This window comes from Gavia stellata, unplaced genomic scaffold (assembly GCF_030936135.1).
Source record: "Gavia stellata isolate bGavSte3 unplaced genomic scaffold, bGavSte3.hap2 HAP2_SCAFFOLD_42, whole genome shotgun sequence".
Classification (NCBI taxonomy): Eukaryota; Metazoa; Chordata; class Aves; order Gaviiformes; family Gaviidae; genus Gavia; species Gavia stellata.
This window is the reverse complement of record NW_026776913.1, coordinates 2028196-2050191: the sequence shown is the minus strand read 5'-3', so window position 1 is coordinate 2050191 and position 21996 is coordinate 2028196. Positions and strand designations below refer to the sequence as shown.

Here is a 21996-nt window from a genome sequence, read left to right as displayed (position 1 = left end):
CATCCCATGTAGATGGCTGAGAGACAACTGTGAGAGAGCTGAGGGATTGAGATGGATCCCTAAGATACGAGCAAGATGGAGAAAGAGACAGCGAGAGATTAAGAGAGTTGAGAACATAAGGGCATGTCTTGGCACCCTGGCCCCATACACTCTGCCCCAACCTCTGCCTGTCCACTGAGGTGTGTGAGTGCCCATTAGCTTATGCCCCACAGCTCTGACTGCACTGACCACCACGCTGCCTGTATCTGGGTTCAGCAGTGTCCAGGACACAGAGAGGGTATCTAAAGAAAGAGGAGCTGGAATGAGAAGACAGGCAGGACAGGACTGTACCAAGACACGTGGTCTCGCTTCATAGCTGCCACTGTGCAAAGAGCCCCTGGCACAAACAGGCAACACTGTGGCAGGGATTAGAGAAGAGGAGAGGTTTCCTTTTAATTTTGGAGAGACTTTAAGGTACAATTGTAACCCTCATGTCTTCAAAGGATGGCCCCGCTGAGCAAGAGTCCCTCCCTTGTGCAAATGAGCACGCGTTGCCCAGTATGTGGCTCAGGGCACTTGGCATTCCCTATGGGAAAACGAAGCTGCCAAGTCGATGCTAAGTACAGTTCTCCTGAAGACCACTGTAGGAGGAGATGATATCACCCTCTAGAGTGCTGATCCTTCCCCGCTATCAAAGGAGGCCAGAGAATGAACTCATCTTTTTAGACATTAAAGTTATAAAAGTCTATGTCTGAACAAGCTAATTCCACTGAATGTGCTGGATTAGCTGAAGTATTGGCTCAGGGAGCATTGTGTCAAGGAATGGACATTTGTTTCACCAAACATGAGTGATCTGGAGACAGGTGCACTCTTACTCCCAACTACATTCCTGACCAATGTTCTAGATTCTGGACCAAATTAGAAGAGAGGTCATTCTCAACAGTTCAACTGGACTGAATTTCAGGCATGTTTTTGTTCTGACCAGGAGGTTAACAGAGATGTAAGTGCCACTTGGTCCAGAAAGCAAGCTGTTATTGTTCTCTTCATTGTGTTCCACCTATTTTCTGTCATTTCCTAAAGACTAAGAGGTTCAGCAAAGATCTGCCACCAAAATAATCGGGAAAACACATTTAGGAGCAAGGCGAAGTTGCATGAGAACTGGAGGAGGGTGAAGCTTGTTGAGAATTGGGTGTGCCATGGAGGGATGAAGTCCTCTGCTTGTTGCTTTCTGTCTTGGTTTGCACGCTTAGAAAATGCCACTGTGGTATTCACCAGGGTTTGTAAAGTGCTTGTAGGTCATTTGAAAGGCATTGCTATGGCGGATCGTCTTATGATGACGTGTTGCAGAAGAGAGTCTGGTGTGATATTCGATTAAGGAGTCCTTACACTGCTAAGAAAGAGAGGTCTCATTTCTGCAGATGCATCATAACCATGTGTTTGCCCTCCCCACCCCTCTCCCCTTTCAAAATCCACTTACAACACCTCTCCTCAGGTGGAAAAGCAGTTTCTGAAGGTTATCCCACTTCTCTTGAAACCTGCCTTGAGAGCATCTTTCATCAGCTGGTTCCTGAGGCTGAAAATAAAGGGACTCATCAAAGGAGTTGGCACTGTGTTGAGAAGGGCCACTGCCTTGTTTCAGGAAATGAGGTGACTTGAAGGCTGGACATACATGAAGATGCAGCCCAGAAGGGAGTAGAAGTAGCACTGAGTTAAGCAGCCTGGGCAGGATATGGCTTTGCTGGCCATGCACAAGTTTCCTACGTCTTTGGGTATGATGGATATGGTGATGAAAACCTCCAAACAGGAGAGGTTACAGAGGGAAAAGTACGTGGGACTGTGGAGGTCTCCTTCAGCAAGAATGAGGGAATGATCGGCAGGTTTGTCCCTAAGATCACCAGGTACGAAGCCAGGAGAGCGATTGCCATGAGGGACTCCTGATGGTGGAGGGAGGGGAAGCCCAAGAGAAGGAACTCTGTGACAGTCGTATGGTTCAACATTTCTGCATCCGAGCTGCAGTGGTGGGGGGCGGGGGGAGAATAACCCCATACATCAGGACAGGCTGGGACGTGAGCAGCTGAGGAGAAGGGCCTGGGCACTACGAGGGATGCCCTACAACCAGTAGCGTATGGTCTCTATGAACAAGGGCAGCTGCACGTGGGGCTGTGTTAGGAGGAGTGTGGGCCACCCAGACAACTTGAGTGATCATTCCCCTTGACTCAGCACTGGTGTGGCTCCACACACATGGGTGTGTCCCAGAGGGTGGCTCCCCAGTTTGGAGAAGTCAGGAGGAACAAGAGAGTGTCGAGTGCAGGTCTGCCAAGATGGGATTCGGGACCGGGTGCATATGATCTGTGTGGGGCGGCTGAGGGACCTGGGCAGCATTGACCCTGTGGCAGAGAGGCTCAGGGCAGCATAGGAGTAGCCTTTGACTGCTGGAAAGGTGGTTTCAGAGATGACGAATCTTTTCTTCGTAGTGGGAAACGGCATGAGAAAGAACTTATAGCAGAAAGTGCAGCTGGAGAGCTCCAGACTGGACACGAGGAAAGAGAAATGTCACTTGAAGGGCAGTGCTGTGGTGTAAGAAGTCACCCAGAGGGAAACTGGATCAACCCAAGGCTTTGTGCCTTGGAGCGGGGTGGGGAAATGTTCTTTAATATTTCTGTTAGATCTTCTCACTATCCAAATCTCTTTTAATTGACAATAAATTAAATTTCTCTTCCCCAAGTCAGCTCTTCTTTGACGGTGACAGGAATTAGTAAGCGATGTCCCTGTCTTCACTTTGACCCATGAGCTAGTCCATCTTATTTTCTCCCTTGGCCCTGTTGAGTAGGGGGAGTGACTGAGCAGCTGGGTTGGTGTCTGGCTGCTGGTCAAAGTCAACCCACCACAGGACCACATCAGGACTGCTGTGTCTAGTATGGGGCTCCCCAGCACAAGAAGGACCCTGGCAGGCTGGAGCGAGTCCTGCAGAGGCCAGAAGGATGGTTGGGGCCTGGAGCACGTGATGGACAAGGAGAAGCTGAGAGCTGGGTTTTTGAGAAATCCCTCAGAGCCAAACACTGGAGCAAGGACTCAGGCCAGTTGGTGGGTGATCAGTCGATGGAGATTTTCAGTATTTGTCGGGACAAGGCCATGAGCACCTGATGTAGCTGGAGCTGCCTGAGAACGGGCTGGGCTGAGAGGCCAGGCTTTGGAACCCAACCTTACCATGAGCTTAACACCAAAAACACTGAGAACAAAAGGAGAACAGAAACTTTAAAAGAGCAACTCTATGGATATTTTCTTGGGAGCAACTCTGTAGGAAGAAACCAGCCTTCAGGCACTGCACCTGGGAGATCCCCTTTTATTGAAAAGCTGCCATTGGACAGGCCACAGCTGACACAGTGTTGTGCAAGGGTGACCCATGACACCACCAAGACTCAACAGAAGGAGTATAAACCGAGAAAATTTTTCATGAGTAGAATTATCACAAGAGGAAAATGCCGACTTGTGGCCTAAGAGAATCTCTGGGAAATGTGGAGAGGAGGGGAGGCAGGTTATTTTCTGTGAAACAGCATCCATGGGGTCAGGTTCCATAAGGCATCCTTGAGCTCCTGGTTCCTCATGCTGTAGATGAGGGGGTTCACTGCTGGAGGCACCACCGAGTACAGAACTGCCACCACCAGGTCCAGGGATGGGGAGGAGATGGAGGGGGGCTTCAGGTGGGCAAACACTCCAGTGCTGAGAAACAGGGAGACCACGGCCAGGTGAGGGAGGCACGTGGAAAAGGCTTTGTGCCGTCCCTGCTCAGAGGGGATCCTCAGCACGGCCCTCAAGATCTGCACATAGGACAGCACAATGAAAACAAAACAGCCAAAGACTAAACAGAAACTAACCACAAGAAGTCCAACTTCCCTGAGGTAGGTGTCTGAGCAGGAGAGCTTGAGGATCTGTGGAATTTCACAGAAGAACTGGTCCAAGGTATTGCCTTTGCAGAGTGGTAGTGAAAATGTATTGGCTGTGTGCAGCACAGCATAAAGCAACCCACTGCCCCAGGCAGCTGCTGCCATGTGGACACAAGCTGTGCTGCCCAGGAGGGTCCCGTAGTGCAGGGGTTTGCAGATGGCAATGTAGCGGTCATAGGACATGACAGTGAGAAGATACAATTCTGCTGACATGAAAAAGACAAGCAGGAATACTTGGGCAGCACATCCCGAGTAGGAGATGGCCCTGGTGTCCCAGAGGGAATTGGCCATGGCTTTGGGGAGAGTGGTGGAGATGGAGCCCAGGTCGAGGAGGGAGAGGTTGAGGAGGAAGAAGTACATGGGGCTGTGGAGGTGGTGGTCGCAGGCTATGGCGGTGATGATGAGGCCATTGCCCAGGAGGGCAGCCAGGTAGATGCCCAGGAAGAGGCAGAAGTGCAAGAGCTGCAGCTGACGCATGTCTGTGAATGCCAGGAGGAGGAACTGGGTGATGGAGCTGCCGTTGGACATTTTCTTCCTCGGGACCTGGGGACCTGTTCAAAAAGGTCACGACTGTGACAAGTTAGGGCAGACTTCTCTGAGTATAATCTATTCAGTCTTTTCAGGAAGACCTTTTGTGAGCTCTCTTTGGTGCTGGCTGAGGGTGCCCCAGAGAGCAGGAGGTTCTGCTGTGGGCTCTGTAGGTGTCAGCCCTGGCCTACAGCAATAGCTCAGTAGGAACACAGGGTGATCTCAGATTAAATCCACTTTCAATATCAAAGACCTTTTCAGCATTGTTGCTTCCAAATCACTTGACGGCAGAGCAGAGCTGTGGGGATTTTGTTTCGTTTATTCTGTTTTAATTGCCCCACCACAGCTGAAGAGTGGTTTTGAGGCAGAAATCCTTGGCATTTCTGCTGCACCCCGTGTGACACCTGGTGGGTCCTGAGAGGCAAAGGGACTGTCATTGCAGGGGGTTGCACTAGATGGCCTTTAAAGGCCCCTTCCAACCCAAACCATTCTGTAAGTCTATGATTCTATGACACCAGTGAGAGCAGAGGAACCCACTCTCCAAGTGCAGCTCTCCAAAGCCCTCACCCCATCTAACCATTCCCGAGGAAGACCTCCGCTCTGCCCTCCCAACCAGGGACACAGAGGGCTCATTACAGCTGCCCACATTCAGCTGCCCAGCAGCATCTCCATGGCCTTAGCACTGAGACATCTTCTCCATGGGACTGCTAGATAACACAGAGATGTCATGGGAGAACTATGTGCTTCTGGACGGCAGCTTGCAACCCAGCAGGACCTCTCAAGGAAAAAGTCACATATCTTAAATTCGTTACATTCTGAATGGAGGGTCACATCATTTCCAGCCGCACACACTGCAGTTCCCAGAGGCCCAAAGGTTGACAGGATGCAAGCTGGCTGCTTTTCCTCCATGGACGTACGTGCATGACAGTACATGCAGCATTGGTGTCTCAGCTGTACTTCAATCCTCAGCCCCCCCCACCAGTGAGCGTAACAGTATGAACAAGGGCGGCAGGGAGAAGAGGGGATGGCAAAGTGCCCCTGCCAGGGGAGGCAGAAGAGGGAGACACAGTCGGGCACTCGAGCATCTCTCCTCTGTGGTGGCCGGGTTGCTGGGAAGGCAACTGATGACCAAATCCCATGACGTTAAGGGCAGAGGCTCTGCTGTGTGAGTGAGGAGACCGGGGGGTTGTTCCAGGGAAGGCATCTGCACTGCAGGGGATGGCAGAGAGATGCCTGAATCCCCCCTCCAACGGCATTTCTGGAAGCAGTTCTCTCTTCCTCCCTGCCCATGGCTCTGCTGCCTGGAGCTTGTCTTGGCCAGGACCTCTTTCTCTGTCCCCACATCTCCTCCCTCTTCATGCTCACAGACCCCATCCCACCTGCAGCATGCTCAGCTCTGCATGCAGACCCCTCTTGGCAGCAGGGCACTACCCAGGGGCATCTCTGGGTAAGCAGGACTTAAAAAGCAGCTCAGACAGCTCCTAACAACAAATGGAGTCTCAATGCCTTGTGCAAAATGGAGAAAAAAATTCCCACCTCCCCCTGCCCACCCAGCAAACGACGAGGAGAAAACTCAAAGCACAAACTTCTTCCCTTTCAGGTGACTGCTGCTTTGATGCCCTTCTCTACAAGGACCCTCTGCAACTGTCCTGGGGGTGATCTGGAGCTGCGAGCAGCCCTGACCCAGGCAGCACCCTCTCAAAAACAGAAGGACACTTCCCTGCCTTGGGTCGACACTCTCACCCCCAGCTTCTCCCCACAGCGCCGTGGGGAGCTCCCCGGGCAGGCTGAGTGCTGACCCTGGCAGGCGGCAGAGTCCCTGCCCCAGCACCCAGCCCCGGGGGTGCAGGGACCCTGCTCGGAAGGACAGCCCTGGGCACCCCTGGCTGCACACCCACCTTCACACCCTGCAGCCGTCCCTGGCAGAAGGCAGCCCTCATGCCCTGTCCCTCTCATGGTGCAGCAGGGAAGCCCTGCTCTGGGGCACCTCCTCTATAGAGGAGTGAGATTCGTGGGGGCTATGCCAGCTTTACGAGAGCCCTCCACGAACTGTAGCTGCATTGCCCTGCACCCAGAGACTTACCGTGGCAAGGTCTGTGAACATTTCTCCTACTTTGCGCTCTCAGCGTGCTCCCACTCCTGACTGCCTTAAAGCCTTCGCTGCCTCACTCCTCTCCCCTCGGTGCCTGCAGGCAGTGCCCTCAGCCCTGCTGCGCTTTGCAGAGGAGCTGCTCCTGGGCAGAGCTGTCTCTCGGCAGTGATGCCCGCTTGCCGTGAGCTCCCTCCGTCCCAGGAGTCCGGCACAGCCTCGCAGCAGAGGACAGCTCAAGGTGTTTTAATGACCCCTCAGGTGGGTTTGGTGCCCAGTCCATGAACCTCAGACAGTGAGAGGGAGTTGAAGAAACCTCTCAAGAAGTCAGTGTCTGATGCAATCTCCACTGTTTCTTGCAGTCTTAATGGGTCCCACGGAGGGACATTGCTGACAAAGCCTCCCCAGGGGCTGCTTAGAGCAGAAAACTCCAGGCAGTGATGACAGGTAGGCAAAGGCAATGTGAAGGAAGAGATTCTGAGTAACCCTGGATGTGTTACCTACAGGCAAAGGGCCAAGCTCTGACCCCCAGCCCCTGGGAAGTGAGATCCGGTCCCTCACACATTGCTCAGGGCTCTTCCTGGGGCGGTGTGATGTGGGGATGGGCAATGCCCAGGGCAGGACTACGGTAGGATACCTCCCAGGCTCCCAGGTGGGGAAGGGGAGGCAATGAGCCCTGAGTGCTGTAAGAACAAGGTGCTTCCTCATAGGTGTCAGTGGCAGAGACAACAGCCACAGCCGAGGAGGGAAAGAGCTGATCTCTGTTGGGGGCTTTTCCGACTTTCTCCATCCCTCTCTCATCTCCACCATTGGCTGTCCTACGGTCTCCCACACCTGCACCTCTTTCTCTGCAGGCTGTAGACATCCACCCTGCTACCCCACCTGGCTCTCACCTGAGCATCTTCCTTTACTGATATCTCTCCATCCTTCCTCATTGTCCCTTGCAACACAAAGCCTTGGGTTGATCCAGTCTCCTTCTGGGTGACTTCTTATACCACAGCACTGCCCTTCGAGTGACATTTCTCTTTCCTTGTGTCCAGTCTGGACCTCTCCAGCTGCACTTTGTGCTATAAGTTCTCCCTCATGCCGCTTCCCCCTATGAAAAAAAGATTCCATCATCCCTGAAACCACCTTTCCAGCAGTCTCAGGCTAATCCTATACTGCTCTGAGCCTCTCTGTCACTGGGTCAATGCTGCCCAGGTCCCTCAGCCGCCCCACACAGGTCATATTCACCCGGTCCCGTACCCCATCTTGGCAGACCTGCACTCGACACTCTCTAGTTCCTCCTGACTTCTCCAAACTGGGGAGCCGCCCACTGGGACACACCCATGTGTGTGGAGCCACACCAGTGCTGAGTCAAGGGGGATGATCACTCAAGTTGTCTGGGTGGCCCACACTCCTCCTAACACAGCCCCACGTGCAGCTGCCCTTGTTCATAGGGACCGTACGCTACTGGTTGTAGGGCATCCCTCGTAGTCCCCAGGCCCTTCTCCTCAGCTGCTCACGTCCCAGCCTGTCCTGATGTATGGGGTTATTCTCCCCACGCCCCCCACCACTGCAGCTCGGATGCAGAAATGTTGAACCATACAACTGTCACAGAGTTCCTTCTCTTGGGCTTCCCCTCCCTCCACCATCAGGAGTCCCTCATGGCAATCGCTCTCCTGGCTTCACACCTGGTGATCTTAGGGACAAACCTGCTGATCATTCCCTCATTCTTGCTGAAGGAGACCTCCACAGTCCCACAGACTTTTCCCTCTGTAACCTCTCCTGTTTGGAGGTTTTCATCACCATATCCATCATACCCAAAGCCATAGGAAACTTGCTGATGGGCAGTAAAACCATTTCCTGCCCAGGCTGCTTAACTCAGTGCTACTTCTGCTCCCTTCTGGGCTGCATCTTCATGTATGTCCAGCCTTCAAGTCACCTCATTTCCTGAAACAAGGCAGTGGCCCTTCTCAACACAGTGCCAACTCCTTTGATGAGTCCCTTTGTTTTCAGCCTCAGGAACCAGCTGATGAAAGATGCTCTCAAGGCAGGTTTCAAAAGAAGTGGGATAATCTTCAGAAACTGCTTTTCCACCTGAGGAGAGGTGTTGTAAGTGGATTTTGAAAGGGGAGAGGGGTGGGGAGGGCAAACACATGGTTATGATGCATCTGCAGAAATGAGACCTCTCTTTCTTAGCAGTGTAAGATCTCCTTAATCGAATATCACACCAGACTCTCTTCTGCAACACGTCATCATAAGATGACCCTGCATAGCAATGCCTTTCAAATGACCTACAAGCACTTTACAAACCCTGGTGAATACCACAGTGGCATTTTCTAAGCGTGCAAACCAAGACAGAGAGCAACAAGCAGAGGACTTCATCCCTCCATGGCACACCCAATTCTCAACAAGCTTCGCCCTCGTCCGGTTCTCATGCAACTGCGCCTTCCTTCCAAATCTGGTTTCCTGATTATTTTGGTGACAGATCTTTGCTGAACCTCTTAGTCTTTAGGAAATGACAGGACATAGGTGGAACACAATGAAGAGAACAATAACAGCTTAATTTTTCGACCAAGTGGAAAATACATCTCCGTTAACGTCCTGGTCAGAACAAAAACATGCCTGAAATTCAGTCCAGTTGAACTGTTGAGAATGACCTCTCTTCTAATTTGGTCCAGAATCTAGAATATTGGTCAGGAATGTAGTTTGGAGTAACAGTGCACCTGTCTCCAGATCACTCATGTTTGGTGAAATAAATGTCCAGTCCTTGACACAATGCTCCCAGAGCCAATACTTCAGCTAATCCAGCACATTCAGTGGAATTAGCTTGTTCAGACATAGACTTTTATAACTTTAATGTCTAAAAAGATGAGTTCATTCTCTGGCCTCCTTTGATAGCGGGGAAGGATCAGCACTCTAGAAGGTGATATCATCTCCTCCTACAGTGGTCTTCAGGAGAACTGTACTTAGCATCGACTTGGCAGCTTAGTTTTCCCATAGGGAATGCCAAGTGCCCTGAGCCACATACCGGGCAACGTGTGGTCATTTGCAGAAGAGATGGACTCTTGCTCAGCGGGGCCATCCTTTGAAGACATGAGGGTTACAACTGTACCTTAAAGTCTCTCCAAAATTAAAAGGAAACCTCTCCTCTTCTCTAATCCCTGTCACAGTGTTGCCATTTAGTGCCAGTGGCTCTTGGCACAGTGGCAGCTATGAAGTGAGACCATGTGTCTTGGTACAGTCCTGTCCTGCCTGTCTTCTCATTCCAGCTCCTCTTTCCTTAGATACCCTCTGTGTATCCTTGACACTGCTGAACCCAGATACAGGCAGCGTGGTGGTCAGTGCAGTCAGAGCTGTGGGGCATAAGCTAATGGGCACTCACACACCTCAGTGGACAGGCAGAGGTTGGGGCAGAGTGTATGGGGCCAGGCTGCCAAGACATGTCCCTTATGTTCTCAACTCTCTTAATCTCTCGCTGTCTCTTTCTCCATCTTGCTCGTATCTTAGGGATCCATCTCAATCCCTCAGCTCTCTCACAGTTGTCTCTCAGCCATCTACATGGGATGTGATTTAGAGCGAGCAGTGAATCTGAGGCACCCTCCCCATGGAAGCACCTTCAGGACCAAGGCACCCCAGTGTAGGTGGGGTGAATGACTGAGTAAAAGGGCTCCTCCATTCCAGGAGCTCTCTGGGCTGTCTAGGTGACTGCCTCGGCCATCTCCAACTCGCTGTAAAGGTATAAAGTTTGAGAAAATTCTTCCTCAGAGTGAAGAAAAAGTCTATGGCATGATGCATTGCCCTAAAGGCTTTTTTTGCATGATGGAGCTTTTCTGTCGGGCCCCTCTTTCTGTTGCTTGAAAGCAGGACTTGGCTAACGCCTGTGCTGGGTGCTATGGGGAATAACTTAATGCGTCATAATGTAATGTGAGCAAATGAACATTCTCTTTCATTCCACAGAAATAGGCACCTCAGTGCGGCAACTCATCTCTCTCATGAGAGGAGGTTCTTTCAAGAAGAGCAGTTTGGCCCTCTCAAAGAACCTCTTCCTGCCCTTTCACGAGGAATGGAGCCCCTAAGCCAAGTGTGAATTCAGTCAGAGGAGGGAAAACCTCCATGTTGTCTCTGGCAGTGACTCCTTCCCGATTCCTTTGTACAACAAACACAGAAGCGCATGCCCTTCCTCAGGTTCCCGTCCTGCCAAGTGGGGAAAAGAAGGTCCTACAGCACTTCATGGAGAAAGAGGAATGGGACAAGCAGACATGACCAGTGGAGTTCCTCCTCCTGCTGGGACTGAGTAATGTCCCCAAGCTTCAGGCGCCTCTCTTTCTCCTCTCCCTTGAGATCTACATGGTGAAGGTGTTTGTTAACATCCTCATTGTTGTGCTGGTGCTGGCAGCTGGGCATCTTCACACTCCCATGTCCGTCTTCCTGGGGAATTTCTCCAATGTGGAAATCTGCTACACCTTCACTATCCTGCCCAGGCTGCTGGCCAGCTTCCTAGCCAGGGACAGAACCATTTCTACTCAAGGGTGCATGGCACAGCTCTTTTTCTTTGGCTGTTTTGCAGGTACCGAGTGCTATCTGCTGGCCACCATGTCCTAGGATCGCTACTTGGCCATCTGTCAAGCCCTGCTCTAGGCAAGCCTCATGAACTGGAAGCTCTGTCTCCAGCTGGCGGCTGGGTCTTGGCTAGCAGCATTGCTCATGTCTACCATAGTCACCGGGCTCTTTTCCAGGTTACAGTTCTGTGCTCCCAACGCCATTGATCACTTCTTCTGTGGTTTTGCCCCATTGCTAGAGCTTGCCTGCAGTGACACCACGGTGCTTAGGCTGGTTACTTTCAGAGTCTGCTTTCTGGGTGTAGTCTTCCCATTTGGACTCACACTGGTATCCTACATCTGCACCAGAGCTGCAGTCCTGAGGATCCCAACCACCATGGGGAGGCAGAAGGCCTTCTCCACCTGCTCCTCTCACCTCATCGTGGTGACTGTTTTCTATGGCACCCTCGTCCTTGTCTATATGACACCAGGACAGCCTCCCTGAGGCAGCTCCATAAAGTCCTCTCCTTTTTCTACACCATCCTCACGCCCCTGGTCAATCCACTCCTCTGCAGCCTGCGGAACAGGGAGGTCAAGGGGGCTCTTGGAAATGCACTCAGAAAAACTGTGGCCTGCCTCGAGAGCTCATACATGTTGTGATCCACCAGGAATAAACAGGTGGTGTATCTCTTTTGATCAAGTGGGGACCACTCCTATGTGCCTCTTTTGTGTACCAGGTGTATCTTTAGAAGTGCAGAATCTTGGGACTGGTTGTGGAATGAGAAGCGGGAGAAGGGAATTTGTGTCTTAAAGAAATATAGGTCTGGTCTTGAAGAGTGTAAAAAACTTGCCTGGCTTTCTTCCTTCTTTAAAGTAAAGCCAGTTGTGATCCTGCAAGTGGGAGCTGTTGAAATGCCACACCTGCCCAGGAGTGGGAGGAAACTGACTCTAAGCATGCTGTTTTCTCTTCTGTCACCCAGCCAGGCTGAGGCGTGGCATTCCTGCATGTCTGGGATTCCTCAGGGCATCTCCCTATTGGCAGGGAGAAGTGGGCAGCTGGATCAAGCCCTTCCACTGGACATGTCTAAATCCAACTAGGGGAATCCCATCCCTTTGTTCTCTGGGCTTCCTAGCAGAGGACAACTGTGAAAGCTACTCTGATAGAGTCAGCTCCTCTGAAAAAAAAAATAGTACATCCTTGCGCAGAGGAAAGATGCACAAGTTGGGTCTCAGTTTCCCCATTTTTTAACACAGAGATCATTTCTTCCTCCTTCTTTCCTTCTCATATTCTGACTCCCATCCAACAATGTAATTACTTATTTGTGTCCCACAGTCTGACTTAGATACTGCAAACCGAGTCCTCCTGTTTTCTTCTTTCTTGCAAAAGAGAGCAAGGTCATCTCATGGGGCATGACTGAGCACACACACCCCCAGCAGCAGGCTCTCCCCATTTCCTAGGCTGAGGCAAGCGCACAAGGTGGGAATGTCTCCATCATCTCTGATTTGCGCAAGGGCCTTCAGCCCTGACATACTCCCACAACACACTTGTTCCTCCTCCACCCACAGACAGAAATTCCTTCCCACTTCCAGGCTCAGGTCTTGGCTGCAAGAATTTGCTGCACTTCAGAAGAGGCCTTGAGCTTCTTGGCTCTTCTTGGTGCTTAAGGCAATCTTCTGGGCTCCCTCCAGATTTCATGGGGGGACTTCTTGTCTCTAACAAGGACTTTATGACAAGTTGTTATGAAATGTTTGTTCTTCTGTCATTCCTGTGTGTGGAAAGAGTAGACACAGAGAAGGAAGAGATACACCAAAAGGGATGCGAGTGAAGTGCCAGTAAGAACCAGGTGAGCTCCCCCCATGCCTGTGGCTTCCTGGCAAGGAGTCTGTCCTGAGAAGGGCATCCAGCCTCTACCCCACTCTGGAGTGGGGAATGAGCAGCGCTCGTGCCTCCTGGGGGACACAAAAGATGACTTTTCAAGGGCACCTTTCCTCTGAACTGCTGTAGATTTGTCCTTGAGGATGAGGTATAATGGCCAACACTGCAAATACTGATCTATCTGGTGTTGCCCAGAGTGGCCACCAGAGATGCAAACTGCTATGCTGCAGATATTTATATTTAGGCAGATTAATGTTGGGGTTTGTTTTTGCTTTGGTTCTTCTTCTTCTTTAGATACTGATACTCTTAGGGAAATCACAAAAGCACCTGAAAGATTATTGAAGGTTTCCTGAGAGAAGCCCCAGCAGATTAGCATCTCAAGCAATGGGGTGCCAGGGGACAAGGGAAGGATGGTTTGGGAACTGCCCTGGGATTTGGGAAACGGAAATGAGTTCTCCGCTCCTTGACACCCTGCCCTTCTCAGTGAGGGCTGTGAAAAACTCTGCCAACTAGGTCGGAACTCACAGCCGTGTCAGGGAACTTCTGTCGAACTGCAGGAATGTGGTCCTGACAGCTCAGGCGTTGAGTTTCCGTTGGAGTCCAAACCACGACAATTCACACTGCCTCCGTCTTCACTATGACACTGGGTGTTGTGTGACACAACTGTCCTGGATCTCCAGGCAGGATGGGCAAAAGTTTGATACCTGAACGGGAACTCTTCCTCTTCCTGGAAATGTCAATGTCACAGGCTCGAGCCAAGAGGCCCAAGAAACAAAACTTCCCAGAGGGTCAATTCATGAAAACGTCCCCCAGGCTGTGGGACTTGCTCTTGACTGACAGAGAATTTGTCAGTGTAGACAAATTTGTGAGTCTTCACCTATTTTTCCCTCTCTCTTTGTAACTTGGCTCTCAGCATTTACGTATTGAATCTGCTTTGCCGCTTTGAAAATGTGTCTTTGAGAAACTAGCTCAGGATATATTTATTATCTTTTTTTAGCCCAAATGAATATGCAGCATTGAAGTGGGTTTCCATATATGGAGCAGTTTTGCACAAAGTCTGCTCAAAGAGGAGAAATATCTCAGCCTGCAGTGGGAAAAGAGTGAAGCTGTGGAGGATAAATGTGCTGCTTCAGACAATATGTGGTATGCATGCAAGAGAAAAAGTTGCAAAGGTGAATGGGCATGAAAGAAATGGAAAACTGCCCATCCAATGGAGCTCTGCAAGAGGAGGATGGAGCCGTACGTAACATGGCATGATCCAAGTGGGATCAGCATGGAGAGAAGACATTTGTAGGGAATGGAGTTGCAATGGAGTACCTTGACGTCACCCAGCTGAAAAAGAGAGATTGGACAGTGTGCTGTAGTGATGGGCAGAAGTGTCCTGGGCTAAAAGACCTTGGCTAAGAGAAGGTTGGAGGGATTTGGGTTGCAGAGATTTGAGGTAGTCCTTTCAAGATCTAATCAGGCTGAGCTTTGGAGACAAGTACAAATAATGAAGCTCTCAAGGATGTTTTGGAATTCATTGTACTATCTTTGCTCTCTCTTATCATTTAAAGATTACAGTATTGCCCTTAAGTAATCCATGCTCCATATCTTTTTTCTCTGCTTTTTTGAGGAGGGGGAGGTGGAAGAGAAGAATAGATTATTTTTTAACCAAAGGCAGCCAACGGGCAGATCCCAGGTCAGTTAAAAGGTACAAAGGAAGGAAAAATTATGATGTGGTGTACACTGGCACAAGAGGATTACCTGCATTTCCATTCTCTAAGTCCTAACTGGGCGGCAGAGAGCCTGGAAGCTCAGAGCTGCCTTCATCTGCCCTGTATTTCAGCATGTAAAATGAAGCTAACTGAGTCATAAAGTTGGTTTTGATTCTCTTCACAGCCTAAGGCACAGCATGGGGCAGGAGACAGGCAGGACACCTAAAGAGGACTCACACTTCTCTGGACAAAAGCTTAGGTGCTTGTGGGAACCTCAGGAGGCATGGCATACCTATTGCAGGGTTCAACGACCTGGTCAAATGCCTTGTCTCCTTCTCTGTAATGGTGGCATTGATGCGTCACACATGTGCGGACTCTGTACAAGGATCATAGAATCATCGATTCATAGAATGGTTTAGGTTGGAAACAACCTTAAAGATCATCAAGTCCAACTGTAAACCTAACCCTGCTAAGTCCACCACTAAACCATGTCCCTAAGCACCTCATCCACATGTCTTTTAAAAACCTCCAGTGATGCTGACTCAACCACGTCCTTGGGCAGCCTGTTCCAGTGTCTGACAGCCCTTTCGGTGAAGAGACTTTTCCTAATATCCAGTCTGAACTTCCCCTGGCACAACCTGTGGCTGTTTCCTCTTGTCCTATCACTTGTCACTTGGGAGAAGAGACCCCCACCCACCTCTCTACAGGGGGACAATCACTTCCCTAGTCCTGCCGGCCACACTGTTTCTGATATAAGCCAGGATGCAGTTGGCTGTCATAGCAATGTTGGCCAACATATGAATGTTTCTTTTCCATAGGTATTCAGAGAGATCCTTCTTGTGCTCGGGAGAGGCTGTCCTGCAAGGCCTATCACATTTCCTGAGCTCCTTCCCCCTTCAGAGCTGCTTCCCACGGCACCACCTGGATCAGTCCCCCCTGTATATCAAAGTCTTTGTCTCTGGAGTCCACCAGCCTGTGCTCTGCTGCTGGCCTTCCTTTGACACCTGGGACCCCACTATTTCCTTGTTTGCCAGTACCGGCTCCAGGTGAGCATCCCCCTTGTTGTCCCTACCTGGCAGCTCTGTTCGGAACTTGTCCCAGGAGCCTCCAGGCTGCCGGCATCCTGTCGCTTTGCCTGGCCAGGGAATGCCAGGGCACTTACAGTCCCCCACAGGAACCTGCTGCTTAACCTGGAGACTTCCTCGGCTTGCTGAGAGAGGACTATTGCTGTTTCCTCTCCCTGACCAAGTAGGTTATGAGTGCCAAGACCATGTCACCCTTAATGACTTCTCTTCTCATCCTCACTCACAGAAGCTGGCCCAACCTGTGGCCCATCTCATAGAGGAGCTCCATATATCCTAGTTGCTCCTTCACACAGCGTGGTTCCCCCCAATTCTTGTCCTCCCTGTCACCTTGTCCATCAGAGCCTGTATCCCTGCACTGCAGCACCCCAGCTCAGCAAGCTGTGCCACCACATCTCATTTAATCCCAAACCATCACAGTAGAGTGACACGTCCTGGGGCTTCAGCTCCTCCTGCCTGTGCTCCAGCTCCTCCTGGCCATGCACCTCTGGGCTGCAGCACCTCAGCCGTGGCACCGGGGTGGAGTGCAGACTTCTCACAGGGAAACCTGATCACTGATCCTCACCAGAAGACCATTGTGCATCGAACAGTTAGTGCTGTGCTGCGCTGTGCTGCGTGTACAGCGTGGCCTCCACACCTGTACTGTGCTGCAGAGATCCCTTGGGCACAGGACAACCTCAGCAGCTCCTTGTCACAGTGCAGCCTGCGGGCAGCTCCCACTCGGTACTGGCCATCATGGCACCTGCATGGCCTTGTCTCTGTCTGACAATGCAGCAGGAAGGTCTCATGAGAACATCATTTCTGACTGACTGTGGAGAAGAGAAATAGAGTCGTTTCCTCCTAAGGGTATACAGTATGATTTTGAATGACCAAAATGGGAGACTGTCTTCTCTGGACGGGCTCTGCATGGCATGCTGCGCATGGCTGGGAGTCCCATTCGATGCTACAACACCTAGGCATCCCACCACCTAACTGGATCAAAGATTACCTATACTATTCTCTCCTTATAATCCTTGACCTAACTGCCTTTTAAATGGTACCTCACAGAGTCTGAGTACCTTCCTTACTGGGATCATCATGGACCAGGATCTACTGGTGAAGAACTCTCCCAGCACACTTGGATGCAGCCCCTACAGTCCAATGGACTGGTAGGTGTGCAGTTTGCTCAGGTAACCCCTGGCTTCATCCCCATTCACAGCTGGTTGTTCTCCTCCAGAGCCCTGCCTCAAAGCACAAAGGCCTGGGAGACCTTGCTGGTGGAAACTGAGGCAAAGGGGACACAGAGCATCTCAGATCTATCTACACCTACTCTTACTAAACTTAGAAGTGGTTCCACACTCTCTCTGTCTCTTCCTTAACTCTTCCTGAAACAGCAACAGGTCATCTTGGTGCCCTTGAATTCCCTTTTGAGTGTCAATTGAGTTTTGATATGGACCATTGCTGTGGTTGGAGGATGCTGTCTTTGAAGAGAAGATGTGTGCAGGCACAGTGAGAAAAGGATTGTTCTGTTCCTGGACTGTATCATCAAGGGAGTGAATAAAGATCCCTGTGTGATGTGCTTTGTGTTCACGCAATGCCTGCAGCTGTTGGGCAGAGAAGGGACAGACGTTGCCTCTCTGATAACATCTGATAACTGATGCCTCTGAGTGATGGCAACAGTCAATGGCACACAGGCACCAAATCACATTCTCTGCGATGCCACCTGGGGTGTCTGTCAGGCACCCACCCTGAATGGGAATTGCATTCCTGTTGGTCCTCTGATTTTCTTGCCAGCCCTGGCATCTCATGTAGCTCTGTGTGCCTGGATTTGAACCTTACATTGAGCAGCTGCCTTGAATTCTGTACCACAATGTGGGGATGAACACGAGACAGCTGCCAATACACTCAGTGAAGGTCTAGTGAATCCAACACCTGGAGGAGAGGAAGAAAGAGATGGAGCTCTCCCTGTGGCATAAGACTCCATTCCATCCTATGAATATCTCTATAGGCTGACCTGAACATAACGAGTAGGGACAGGTTCAGTTGCCCTTAATTTGGGCAGCAGCTGTCCTTTCAGTTGGCCAAAGGAAATTCCCAAGAGCCTCCAAGAAGATGCCCCAGATGTTGGCCTGTCTCTACATCAGCCTGCACGTACCTTCAATCTGTCTCTATTAGCGGCACATATCTTTGACCACCTCTGGCACCTCAGATGTCACCAGACAACTGCACCTGAACAGCTCACTCCTGGCCTCCAGCTCCATTAATTACCATGGGAGCTGAGAGCAGGAGCTCACATGCAGGTACCTATTGTGTGTCCACCTGAAGGGGGGCAGGAGGAATCCCACCTGCTGTGGGTCTGTGGTGTGCATGGGAGGGAGCTGAGTGCCCTTCCAGCCCCAGCACTCCAAACCCAGGATGAGATGCCTTGTCGGGCTCAGCTGCATCCCTTCCCTCAGCAGGGGTAAAGGAGATCCCTGCCTGTCCCTGTCTGGCTGTCCTGTCTAAAGATGGGCCAAGAAAAGTTGATATTTAGGCGTGACTCTGTCTCTCAGCAGGGAAATGACAGTGCTGGGAAGAAGTGTCTCTCCCCAGCTGCGGGAGGGAACCTCAGTGATTGCTCCAGCCTGTTTCACAGCAGGTTCCCCTGGAGCCCCAGGGACCCCTGGGGGGAGCCCCGAGGGGCAGAGAAAGTGCCGCCTTGGGCTGCTCCTCTGCTGCTGAGCTGGGCCGGGCTCCTGGGATGGAGGGAGCTCAGGGCAAGCGGGCAGCGCTGAGGAGAGACAGCTCTGCCCAGGAGCAGCTCCTCTGCAGAGCGCAGCAGGGCTGAGGGCACTGCCTGCAGGCACCGAGGGGAGAGGATCAAGGCAGAGAGAGGTTAAAGGCAGTCTGGGGTGGGAGGACAGAGGCGAGCTCACTGGAGGAGAAATCTTCACAGCCCTTGACACGGTAAGTCTCTGGCTGCAGGGCGATTTAGGTACAGTTCACGGCCAGATCTCCTAATGCTGGCACATCCCACAAACGATGAGACCTTTGAGGAAGAACTGCCACAGGTTCTCCAGTGTAGAGGAGGAGGAGGTGCCCCAGAGCAGGGCTTCCCTGCTGCACCATCAGAGGGACAGGGCATGAGGGCTGCCTTCTGCCAGGGACGGCTGCAGGGTGTGAAGGTGGGTGTGCAGCCAGGGGTGCCCAGGGCTGTCCTTCCGAGCAGGGTCCCTGCACCCCCGGGGCTGGGTGCTGGGGCAGGGACTCTGCCGCCTGCCAGGGTCAGCACTCAGCCTGCCCGGGGAGCTCCCCACGGCGCTGTGGGGAGAAGCTGGGGGTGGAAGGAGAGACCAGTGCAAGGGCAGGGTGCTTCTGCTGTTGAGAGGGTGCTGTGTGGGTCAGGGCTGCTCACAGCTCCACATCACTGCAGGATCTTCCCAGGAGACTTTTCAGGAAGCACAGCAAGGCAGGGGCTGCCTGAAAGGAAAGGATCCTGGTCTTTCACTCTTCTCCTCTGGGTTGTCTGGGTGGGCAATGGCACATAGAAATTAATCTCTCATTTCCGGAGGAGGCACTGAAATTCCAAGTCTGTTCCTCTTAGAGGTGAATAAAGCGGGGAGTATTGGAAATCACCATGCCGTGGTCACAGACAGCATCAGTGTCACTTTTCCAGCCTCGCCAGGGCTGGTCTGATGTTCCCCTCAGAGCCTGCACACCCAGAGATGCCCCTGGGCAGTGTCCTGCTGCAGGGAGGGCTCTGCAGGGCAGAGCTGAGCAGGCAGCGGGTGGGATGGGCTCTGTGAGCACTGCCAGGGAGGAGACACAGGGGACAGAGAACCAGCTCCTGGCAGGGACAGCTGCAGGCAGCAGAGACAGGGACGGGGTTGGGAGGACACTGCAAACAAGCACAGGGGGAGGGTGCGCTCAGGCAGCTCTCTTTCTGTGTTTCCCTGCAGATGTCTGCTGGGCACTGTCTGCGGGGCAATGAGCTGACTCTCTCTGTAGAACCTCCCATCGGAGGGACCCCCGAGTCTCTGCTTTGCCTGTCCTGCAGGGCTTGCAAGCTGCCCCCCAGAAAGGCGCAGCTCTGCTGTGGGATCCTCGGGAGTGCGGAGCCTTTCCTTGGGGGTCGGCACTCTCCTCGCAGAGTCAGTTGCTTCTCTCTGGGAGGGGTCGAGTCCTGCCCTCTCCATCACACCTCCACCTCTGGGCTGGGCTAGAGAAGAGTTTGCAGAGCTGTCCTTTGAAACAGGACTCCTCTGGTCTCATCAGAGTCCAGGTTTAGGGTTTTTTTAAAAGAGTAATTTGTGTGTGAAGGCATCTTCAAGGCAGCAAAATGAAAACACAGGGAAGATGGGAAAAGGACTGATAAACACTGCAGCTGTGTGAGAAAACACAGACAAAATTATTAAAAAGACATGCTAAGACTCTCTGCCGCAGCCCATGTTCTTCTGAGTCATGAGTGCAGATATTGAATTTTTCCATGAAAGCTGGATTACATCTGACATGCCCTGTGAACATTGGAGGTGTCACAAGTCAGCTCCCATGTACCCACTGCAGCAGAGCAAAGCTGACTCCTCAGCAGCAGAAGGGCAGAGCTCCTGCTCCTCACAGCACACTCAGCCAGCACAAACTAGAGAAAGGAAATGCATTCCAACTGGGGGGGATTGCTATGAAAAATGGAGTGGGTTTTCTCAGAGAAATCTGTCCTAACTTTTTTCCTGTCTTATCCTTCTTTGGACAGAGCTCCCAGACCAAGAAACAGCAAATGTCTAACAACAGCTCCATCACCGTGTTCCTCCTCCTGGCATTCGCAGACACACGGGAGCTGCAGCTCTTGCACTTCTGCCTCTTCCTGGGCATCTACCTGGCTGCCCTCCTGGGCAATGGCCTCATCATCACCGCCATAGCCTGCGACCACCACCTCCACAGCCCCATGTACTTCTTCCTCCTCAACCTTTCTTTCATCGACCTGGGCTCCATCTCCACCACTCTCCCCAAAGCCATGGCCAATTCCCTCTGGGACACCAGCGCCATTTCCTATGCAGGATGTGCTGCCCAGGTCTTTCTTTTTGTCTTTTTCATTTCAGCAGAGTTTTATCTTCTGACCATCATGGCCTATGACCGCTACATTGCCATCTGCAAACCCCTGCACTATGGGACCCTCCTGGGCAGCAGAGCTTGTGTCCACATGGCAGCAGCTGCCTGGGGCAGTGGGTTGCTCAATGCTGTGCTGCACACGTCCAATACATTTTCACTACCACTCTGCCAAGGCAATGCCTTGGACCAGTTCTTCTGTGAAATCCCACAGATCCTCAAGCTCTCCTGCTCAGACACCTACCTCAGGGAAGTTGGACTTCTTGTGGTTAGTTTCTGTTCAGTCTTCGGGTGTTTTGTTTTCATTGTGCTGTCCTATGTGCAGATCTTGAGGGCCGTGCTGAGGATCCCCTCTGAGCAGGGACGGCACAAAGCCTTTTCCACGTGCCTCCCTCACCTGGCCGTGGTCTCCCTGTTTCTCAGCACTGGAGTGTTTGCCCACCTGAAGCCCCCCTCCATCTCCTCCCCATCCCTGGACCTGGTGGTGGCAGTTCTGTACTCGGTGGTACCTCCAGCAGTGAACCCCCTCATCTACAGCATGAGGAACCAGGAGCTCAAGGATGCCATGACGAAATGGTTTTCAACATTTTTCAACAGCTGAGACCTGCCCTCTCTCGTCACACATGATTCCCATTTCATCCCGTAGTGTGTTAGAGTTTTGTTTATTCACTCTTTTGCTGGTTTTGTTGTCGTTATTTCTCCCTTTCAGTTTCCTACATGACTATTTGGATTTGTCCCACTGCATCTGAGGCAGGAACGTGCTCTCTCTCACCTGGAAACCATAGAAAGGTATGGTTAACACTGGCTCAGAAGCTGACTCTCTTACAGTATCTCTATAATAAAATGGGATCTCCCCTGCACGCTGCCTGCATGGTTGGCTCGTCTTCTGAAGCTGATGTTAAAAAGAACAAGACTCAAAATGGCCCATTGATCCATGGATTTGGGAGCAAAAAGCTCCTCGTCACTTCATGACTTTTTAAAGACCAAGGGATGGATTTCGAACTGATCTCTGAGTGTGTCTAGTGACAGTGGGGATGGTGAGTGTCACTGAGGGACATACCCAGGGCTGTACCACATATGGCATGGCAGACAGCCATCGGTCAGCAAGAGAATCTGGGAGCACAGGGTATTTCCAAGGGCAGCGTATGCCTTGGGTGGGAGATGAATAGAGACCCACAAAGCTCGAGATCACCCAAGGAGGAATCCCCCAAAGGTAAGGT

The 21996-nt window shown here is 51.7% G+C and overlaps 2 protein-coding genes across 2 annotated transcripts; one reads left to right on the top strand and one right to left on the bottom strand.

The window, feature by feature from the left end:
• Positions 1-3515: 3515 nt before the first annotated feature.
• Positions 3516-4451, bottom strand: LOC104252013 (olfactory receptor 14A16). Its single transcript, XM_059834984.1, has one exon. It carries the CDS (start codon positions 4449-4451, stop codon positions 3516-3518), a length of 936 nt encoding a protein of 311 aa, XP_059690967.1.
• Positions 4452-20828: 16377 nt separating this feature from the next.
• Positions 20829-21748, top strand: LOC132321491 (olfactory receptor 14J1-like; the record flags this gene model as incomplete). The annotated part of the gene is made up of 2 exons (XM_059834983.1): positions 20829-21290; positions 21605-21748. Coding segments are annotated over 2 exons (606 nt in total), but the record flags the coding sequence as incomplete, so codon positions are not given.
• Between the last annotated feature and the right edge of the window lie 248 nt (positions 21749-21996).